General features: G+C 44.0%; 1 protein-coding gene across 1 annotated transcript in view; it reads right to left on the reverse strand.

Annotated features, from left to right (window-relative positions):
• Window positions 1-9,871, reverse strand: part of WBP2NL (WBP2 N-terminal like) — a 20,944-nt gene that overhangs the window by 10,502 nt on the left and 571 nt on the right. The window contains exons 2-4 of the mRNA XM_017510304.2: window positions 3,041-3,149; window positions 2,489-2,630; window positions 2,198-2,290 (exon numbers count right to left, since the gene is read on the reverse strand). Coding sequence (XP_017365793.1) covers window positions 2,198-2,290; window positions 2,489-2,630; window positions 3,041-3,149 — 344 coding nt within the window. The remainder of the gene's footprint in view (window positions 1-2,197; window positions 2,291-2,488; window positions 2,631-3,040; window positions 3,150-9,871) is intronic.

Here is a 9,871-nt window from a genome sequence, read left to right on the forward strand (position 1 = left end):
AGAGTCTTACTCTGTTGCCCAGGCTGGAGTATGTGGCATGATTTCGGCTCACTGCAACCTCTGCCTCCTTGGTTCAAGTGATCCTCCTGCCTCAGCCTTCCAAGTAGCTGGGACTACAGGTGCACACCACCACACCCAGTTAATTTTTGTATTTTTAGTAGAGACGGGGTTTCGCCATGTTAGCCAGGCTGAGCTCAAACTCTTGACTGCAGGTGATCCACCTATCTCGGCCTCCCAAAATGCTGGGATTATAGGTGTGAGCCACCAGGCCCAAGCTGTCTCTTATATTTTTGACCATAGTTTATAGCATCCCAATCCATTAAGTCTTCTAAGCTAGAAAGTTTACTCCATTCTCTGTGTCCCCAGCACTTTGTCCATGTCTTTATTACAGCATATTCCATGAGATATGATAGTATATCTGCATATGTCTGTCTCTACTACAGCATGTTTGTCTCAAGTAGGTTGAAGTTGGGGGTGAGTGGCAGGGAGAAAGGAGAAGAGCATTCCAGACACAAAAAAAATAGCATGAAGGCGCAGAGATGAGAGAAAATAAAGTACAAAAGAGTCCAGTTTGATTGGAGCATAAAAGGTAAGAAAGTGAGTGGCATGAAGTGAGGCTAGATTAAATAAAAATATATCACAGCTGGGTGAGGTGGCTCATGCCTGTAATCCCAGCACTTCGGGAGGTTGAGGCAGGTGGATCACCTGAGGTCAGGAGTTTGAGGTCAGCCTGGCCAACATGGTGAAACCCCATCTCTACTAAAAACACAAAAATTAGCTGGGTGTGGTGGCGGGCACCTGTAATTCCAGCTACTCAGCAGGCTGAAGCAGGAGAATGGCTTGAACCTAGGAGGCAGAGGTTGCAGTGAGCCAAAATCATGCCATTGCACTCCAGCCTGGGTGACAGAGCAAGACTACCTCTCAATAACAACAACAAACAACAACAACAGATATATATATTATTTATATATATAATTATTATATATTATTTATATATATATATAATTATATATTATATATTTTATAATATATAATATATAAAAATATATAATATATAATTATATATATATAAATAATTATTTGTAGTCAAAGTTCTCCCATCCAAGTACTAACCATGCCTGACCCTGCTTTGCTTCCGAGATCTGACGAGATCAGGCGCATTCAGGGTGGTATGGCCGTAGACGAAAGAGTTCTCTAGTATGCCCATTAGATCAGTGCTATAAGTCTTGACAGTACCTCTACTCCCCTCTCATATAAGATGGGGACTAAGGCTGGGCGTGGTGGCTCATGCCTGTATTCCCAGCACTTTGGGAGGCCGAGGCGGGTGGATCACGAGGTCAAGAGATCGAGACCATCCTGGTCAACATGGTGAAACCCCGTCTCTACTAAAACTACAAAAAATTAGTTGGGCATGGTGGCACATGCCTGTAGTCCCAGCTACTCAGGAGGCTGAGTCAGGAGAATTGCTCGAACCCAGGAGGCGGAGGTTGCGGTGAGCCGAGATCGCGCCATTGCACTCCAGCCTGGGTAACAAGAGCGAAACTCCGTCCTCAAAAAAAAAAAAAAAAGATGGGGACTAAACCTGAGCAAAGCAAAGGCAAGTCCAGAGAGAAGAAAAAGTAAAAAATCAGACCAAAGGAAGAATAACTAAGGGCTCCCTGACCCAAAGAAGAGACCTCTCAGTGGATATCTGAGGTCAGTGTTTAAATGGACAAAAGACTATCAGACATAGTCACTTGGGTGTCTGACTGTAAGCTCCTACTAGATTGTCAGCTCCCTCAGGACAGAAAGGGACTGAATAATCTTTGTGTTCCTATCCTGTAACATGGTATTTGGCAATCGTAGGTAAGCCCAGAAAATGCCTACTGAATATGTGTGCAAATACCAACTGCCTGGCCACAGAGGCCAGCAAATCTTGGCTGAGTTACTGCACTTTAATTCCACAAGCCTTAAATCCCAAAGTGGGCCAGGCACAGTGGCTCATGCCTATAATCCCAGCACTTTGGGAGGCTAAGACAGAGGATCACTTGAGCTCAAGAGTTCAAGACCAGCCTGGTAACATGGTGAAAACCCAACTTACAAAAAATACAAAAATCCCTTTCTCAAAAACAACAAAACAATAACACCAGCAACGACAACAAAACCCAAACAAACAAAAAAACCCAAAGTGCTTCATATCTTTATCAGCATCACTCACCAGCAGAGGCAGCTTTCACCATCAACTGGGCAAATTCAATGGCACCTCCGTTTCTGAAGACTAATTTAAAAGTAGCTTGTCCTTCCCAGCCACCTGGGGGAAGAAATGGCACACACTCACTAAGAAGCTGGCAAAGATGACAACAGAAAGACTGCCACAAACACCAAGGAAAGCACTACCTGACAAAACAGGGCAGCTTTTGTTTGAATTTCAACATGAGCCAAATTTGAATCTTAAACATTCTAGAAGGTTTTGAGGAAAAAAGATACACGCTTCTGAAGGAATACTTACCATCCGGAGCTGCCCGAATACTTCCCTTAATGAAGTTTGCAGCGAATACTGGTTGTTCAACAGTGAGGTTCGTTATCAGATCAAATGGCATCATAAAAGACAACATGGGATCGTTGATGGAGTGCGAAGTTATGAAAATCACCTAAACAAGGAAAGAAACTTTGGAAAAGGAATGCAAAATTGGTCTATGGATTCAGACTTACAAGAGCAAGGTACATTCTGGCCTAATTGAGAAACATCATCATTTCTTCCATCACTCTTCAACATGGAAAATCCCAAAGTACAAACGTTTAAAAACACTTTGATTGGGATACCAAGGCGGGTGGATCATCTGAGGTCTGGAAGTTCAAGACTAGCCTAGCCAACAAAGTAAAACCCCATCTCTTTAAAAAAAAAAAAATACAGTATTTTTCTCACTTAAATTATTGCTGTCAGGTATGTAAAAAAAAAAGAAAAAAAAAACACTTCGAAAGTCAGTATTTAACTTTTCTTCATTTTTAAGGAAAACAAATGTAGAGTTAATCAGCAGATTAAAGTAGAAACAGAAATTACCCGGTATGAAGTGAGAAACAATGTTCCTGTCTTTGTACCACTAAAGACACTGGAGCCTTCTGATTGCTGTGGGAAGGAGAGCTCCACATTTGGGGACTGCTTCAAGAGACTGTAGAAAAGGAGGAACAGCACACAATCCAGAACGTATATAAAATGACAAACATTAACTTCTTAACACAGTTTTTTTTCCAGAGTAAGCACTCAATAAACATTAGCTGCTGCTACTGCTATTACTACTACTGCTACTACTACTACTATTTTATTGAAGTAAAAAGAAATATTCAAATGATCTTATTCTCTGACAATTTACTCTTCATCATTTGATTCTTTTTCTTGTCAAACCTACTCCTATTCTCAATGTATATTCATTCTTTTTTTTTTTTTTGTCTGAGACAGAGTCTTGCTCTGTCACCCAGGCTGGAGTGTAGTGGCGTGATCTTGGCTCACTATAACCTCTGCCTCCTGGGTTCAATCAATTCTCTACCTCAGCCTCCCAAGTAGCTGGGATTATAGGCGCCTGTCACCATGCTTGGCAAATTTTTGTATTTTTAGTAGAGATGGGGTTTCACTATCTTGGCAAGGTTGGTCCTGAACTCCTGACCTCATGATCCACCCGCCTCAGCCTCCCAAAGTGCGGGGATTACAGGCATGAGCCACCCCGCCTGGCCTCATTAATTCTTAGACTTCTTGTGTGGTAAGCATAAAGCACCATGCTAATAGCAATGGTTCTTTGACACTGGTAAAAAAGGTAAGGCGGCAGACTGCCCCAGCCCCCTCTGACATGTTGTTCCCTCAGCCTGTTGTGCTCTCTCCTTACTGTTAACCTGGAAAACTTGGACTCATCTTATTGTCACTCATCAAATCCTGCTGGGTTCCTGAAAAGTTGGACTCATCTTATTGCCATTCATCAAAACCTGCTGAGTTCCTTCCTTCCTTCTTCCTTTTTCTTTCTTCTCTCTCTCTTCTTCCTCCCTTCCTTTTTTCCTTCCTTCCTTCCCTCCCTCTTTCTCTCCCCCTTTCTCCCTCTCTTTCATCTTTCTTTTTTTTTTTTGAGACAGGGTCTCGCTCTGTTGCCCAGGCTGGAGTACACTGGCATAATCTCAGCTCACTGTAACCTCCGCCTCCTGGGCTCAGGTGATCCTCACACTCAGTCTCCTGAGTAGCGGAGACCATAGGCAAGCACCACCATACTTGGCATTTTTTTTGTGTTTTCAGTAGATACGGGGTTTCACCATGTTGCCCAGGCTGGTCACAAACTCCTGGGCTCAAGAGATCTGCTTTAGCCTCCCAAAGTGCTAGGACTACAGGCATGAGCCACCACACCCAGCTCCCCAGCTCTTTCTTAATAAGAATATGTATAATATTTTATATATGTGTGTGTATATATATAAGTCCAGTGTATACCTTAATGATTATTAGGGGCAATGTCTGCCTTCTTTGATACTCTAGCCCTAGCAAACAGTGGATGTTCTAAGCAGTTATTGAATGAATGAAAACATGAATACAGATCATAATATAAACAATATATGATATACATAATATAAATGGTACCAAAATGTCATAGCAATTTAGTGGAAGAGATTAGTTTTGGTTGAAGAAATTAGGAATGACCTAATAGAAAGGGTGCAATTTGAGCTAATTAAGAGATAGGTAGTGTTCTGGCTGGGCATGGTGGCTCACATCTCTAACACCAGCACTTTGGGAGGCCAAGCCTGGCGGATCATTTAAGGTCAGGAATTTGAGACCAGCCTGACCAACATGGTGAAACCCCATACCTACTAAAACATAAAAATTATCCGAGCATGGTGATGCACGCCTGTAATCCCAGCTATTCGGGAGGCTGAGGTGGGAGGACTGCTTGAGCCATGGAACAGAGATTACAGTGAGCCACTGTACTCCACCTGGGCAACAGAGTAAGACCCTGTTTGAAAAAAGAGAGCAAGAGAGAGTGACAGAGATGGGTAGTGTTCAGTAGGCAGAGGTGAGGGTGGGGACAATCCAGATGGCGAGCAAACAGCATTAATGGAGGTACAGGAGCAGACAGGGAAAGCAAACTGCATACTTGGGAGAAGCCTAGTGGTGTGGCTTCAACAAAACATAGCGTGGGAGTGAGGTTAGGAGGAACAGTGAAATAAAGTTGGAAAGCTATGCCAGAACTACAGCTTAAACATCATTTCGTAGGCAAGGGGAAATTGTGAGCTTCAGATTTCTCAACAGGGAAGTCACATGATCAAGAAGGTATTAGTTTAAGAATTACTAAAATAGTCCTGATGAAAGGTAAAAACTGGAACTAGGGCAGTAATGTACAGATTAAAAGGGAAGTGTTTTTTTTTTGTTTTTTTTTTTTTTAAAACTAGGAAAATACAGGACATTAGCCAAAAAAACAGTAGAGTAAGAACCTTTAAATGTCAGTCTAGACATAAAAGCAATAAATAAAGCAAAAGAAAACCTGTCAGAGTCAACTTTTTCAGAACTCTAGAATCTAATCAAAAGGTTATAGTAACTAGGAGAATGCTTAAACAATTTATTTTTTTATTTTGCTTTTTTTAAAATTTCTTTTCTAACAGTGCATTTTTTAAAAAAGCCGAATGTGGTAAGTAAGCTTTATGGCATTTTAACCTACCCTGGTATCATCCCCACTACTAGTCTGGCAGAAGCTTGAAGACAAAATCTATATTCCCACGATAGATACCAAGTACTAGAGGGAGCGGAACATACGTATTCTAAAAAATTGTAGTTTGTGGCTCATGCCTGTAATCTCAGCACTTTGGGAGGCTGAGGCAGAGGATCACGAGGTCAGGAGATCAAGACCATCCTGGCCAACATGGTGAAACTCCATCTCTACTAAAAATACAAAAATTAGCTGGGTGTGGTGGCATGTGCCTGTAATCACAGCTACACAGGAGGCTGAGGCATGAGAATTGCTTGAACCAGGGAGTCGGAGATTTCAGTGAGCCGAGATGACACCACTGCACTCCAGCCTGGGCAACAGAGTGAGACTCTGTCTCGTAAAAAGAAAAAAATTGTAGTTTGTTTTGACTTGTCTGGTGGCTTCTTGAAGGACTGGCTCAAAGGGCACATGCTTAATTTGTATTTTTCCTGGGGCTGATGAGGCTACTGGAGGGCATTTGTCAAAAACATTTCCAAGCCAATGCATTAGTTGCTGCTAGCTAGAAGAAGGGATGACAGTTGGGGCAAAAAATAGACAAATTGTGAAGATAGAGGAAAGGATGAGCAATGAGATGCTTTAAGGAATAAAGGCTTTGAAAAACTCACACATATTCCTGTGAAATGAGAAAGCTACACACATACACATCCAGGGCTGAATTTGTACTAAAAACAAAAAACAACACACACACACACACACACACACACACACACACACACACAGAAGAGGCACTAAGTTTTCACCTCTGACTGACAATTAGACAAAAATAAAAATAAACAGACAAAAAAAGACAATTAGAAATGATACAAAATGGAGTAGGTGTGGTGGCTTACACCTGTAATCCCAACATTTTGGGAGGCTGAGGAGGGCAGATCACCTGAGTCCAGGAGTTCAAGACCAGCCTGGTCAATGTGGCGAAATCCCGTCTCTATTAAAAATACAAAATTACCAGGGCATGGTGGTGGACACCTATAATCCCAGCTACTCGGGAAGCCGAGGCAGGAGAATTCCTCAAACCCAGGAGGCAGAGGTTGCAGTGAGCCAAGATCACACCACTGCACTCCAGCCTGGGCAACAGGGCGAGACTCTGTCTCAAAAAAAAAAAAAGAAAGAAAAAGAAAAGAAAGAAATGATGCAAAAAGAAGTGACAGTGAAGGCAGGGGTATAAACTGCCTGGCTGAGTGAGAAAGGCATGGTCATCCTCCTGATCTGCCCACCTCAGCCTCCCAAAGTGCTGAGATTACAGGCATGAGCCACCGTGCCCGGCTAATATCTTTCTTAGTGCCTCAAACTAAATCCTGTTCAGGCATTTTTTTTTTTTTTTTTTTTGAGACAGAGTCTCGCTCTGCCATCAGGCGCCAGGCTGGAGTGCAGTGGTGCAATCTTGGCTCACTGCAGCCTCCGCCTCCCAGGTTCAAGCAATTCTCCTGCCTCAGCCTCCCGAGTAGCTGGGACTACAGGTGCACGTCACCATGCCCAGCTAATTTTTTTGTATTTTTAGTAGAGATGGGGTTTCACCATGTTGGCCAGGATGGTCTTGATCTCTTGACCTCGTGATCCGCCCACCTTGGCCTCCCAAAGTGCTGGGATTACAGGCTTGAGCCACTGCAGGCATGTTTTAACAAGTTAGTATGAGTTAATTTTTGTGGAAAAAAATCTGGAAACCATGCACAGTTTTTTCACAATCCATATTTTCCATAATCTTTTGGAGGACTCCTCATGAATCAATCTTCTCCCACTTGTTTTTTTTTAAGTTCCTCTTTTGCTTTCTTTTTTTAATTTTATTATGTGAGATGAGGTCTCACTATTTTGCTCAGTATGGTCTTGAACTCCCTCCTGGCTTCAAGTGATCCTCCCATCTCAGCCTCTCGAATAGGTAGGACTACAGGTGTGCACCACCACCTCAGGTTCTGCAAAGTCGTTTCTATCCAGGAAACCAGGGTACTAATAAGTCCTTCTTTGGCAAGAAGAAAACAGAGAAACAGTCCTTTTCTTTTTGGAGGAACAGCTGGAGTAGGTACTTAATGCACAGTTCCTAAGATCAAATCCAAATCCAAGCTCTCTCACATGCACTTTAAGCAAATGACTTTTTTTTCTACCTGTGAAATGAGGGAAACAGTACTGATCTTCACTGTAGATTGTAGACAGAGTAAGTTTTTTTGTTTTGTTTTGAGACAGTCTCACCATATTACCCAAGCTGAAGTGTAGTGTCACAATCTCAGCTCACTACAATCTCCCCTCTGCCTCCCAGGCTCAAGTAATTCTTGTGCCTCAGCCTCTCGAATTGCTGGGATTACAGACGTGCACCACCATGTCCAGCTAATTTTTGCATTTTAAGTAGAGACAGAGGTTTCACCATGTTGGCCAGGCTGGTCTCAAACTCCTGGTCTCATGTAATCCACTAGCCTTGGCCTCCCAAAGTGCTGGAATTACAGGTGTGAGCCACCATGCCTGGCCGACAGAGTGGTTTAAACTACAGTAAAAAGCTCTTGGAACTAAGAACAGTACTTGGCATATTTAAGTGTTCAATAAATTCTATTAAGTATTCAGGAGTACAAAATGGATCCCACAAAGATAATTCAAAGGACCACAAAAACAAGTGTTTGTGTTTTGTTGTTTAAAACATGCTTCCTTCCCTTTCTCCAACACACAAGCAGCAAAGCAGAGACACACCCATAGCCCAAGGAGAAGACACCCAAACACCAAATTAGAAATGGCTTCACAGCACGGAATGAGAGGTGCTCAAATGGCTCCTAGTAAGTGCCCACAGGGACAAACAACCCTGTCAGCGTGGTGAGCAATCATCTCCCACAAAATTGAACAAAGCAGCAGAGGTACGTAGGAAGCAAGTGAGGACATAGAACCTCTAAGGCCCATGTAAATCTGTCAAGAAAACTTTCTGGTGGAAGGAAGGATAGAAGAAAGATCTGGACATCAGCATTTGGTAATGTCTACTTTAATCTTCCTGACAACTGCATTCAAACCGACCTGGGTGTGCTGGCCCCAAGCACATCATCTAGCTTGAGTTCCACTGCTGGGTGGGAAAAAAGGAAAGTAAGGGCAAGTCAGAGCCCAGAAAGGAGCACAATTCAGAACCGCACAGCCGGGGAGACTGAGGATGACTGTGGGGTAACAAGGAAAGGGGCATGTGGGGTAGAGGTAAAGAAGGGAATGTAGCGGAGTCGCGGCCATAGTGGGCAAGTAAGCCTTGAAGGTGGAGAGAGGCACCTCTCTGAAGACTGGGCCTGCTCCAGTAGAGTGCTCAGGAGCTAGCAGCAGGGGCCAGCAGCAACCACAAGGAGCTAAGCAACTGGTGCAAACCCCACACAGCTTCATGCAACCAAGAGTGCTTTATTCTGCCCAGGCTTCTATTCAGTCTCATCTTTTTATTTTTTTTTTTGAAACAGGATCTGGCTCTCACCCAGGCTGAAGTGCAGTGGTGCAATCTGGGCTCACTGCAGCCCAAACTTCTGGGTTCAAGCGATCCTCCTACCATAGCCTCCCAAGCAGCTGGGATTATAGGTGCACACCATCATGCCCCACTGATTTTCTACTTTTTGTAGAGATAGGGGTCTCACTATGTTGCCCAGGCTTGTCTCAAACTCCGAGTTCACCTCAGCTTCCCAAAGTGTTGGGATTAGAGGCATGAGCCACCACACCAGGCCTCAATCTTTTCAATCTTTTGTTTTACAAAAGCAGACATCTCCCTAGTTGGAGCAAGGAGAAAACGGGACTTCGGTATGTTCCGAGGGACAAGGAGAAGCCCACGACAGTTCGAGATCTTTCCAGAATGATCTGCACTCCACCTCCTCATCCCTCTTCCCAAAGCGCGACACCTTGTTCCTGGGAGTAGGGGGCGATGCACACCCAGTGCCTGCCCTCATCCGACAAAGTCATAGGGGACTCACGGGCAGCTGTACTGCCACCGAGGGTCCCCAGCTGCTCAGGACCGCCAGTCAGATCCAGCCTGTCTTCGAACGAGACACGCATCTCTGGCCCCGCCCCCGGCCCCCGCCCTCCGCCCTGAGGAGACATGCGTCTAGCCCCCGCACCGTGAGGAGACACGCGTCTTGGCCCTGCGCCTGAAGAGAGGCATTCCCACCCCTGCCGCTCACACGCGAAGCCAAGCGTTCTGGCCTCCACCATCTTTTTTTTTTTTTTTT

This window comes from Cebus imitator, unplaced genomic scaffold (assembly GCF_001604975.1).
Source record: "Cebus imitator isolate Cc_AM_T3 unplaced genomic scaffold, Cebus_imitator-1.0 Scaffold435, whole genome shotgun sequence".
Taxonomy (NCBI): Eukaryota; Metazoa; Chordata; class Mammalia; order Primates; family Cebidae; genus Cebus; species Cebus imitator.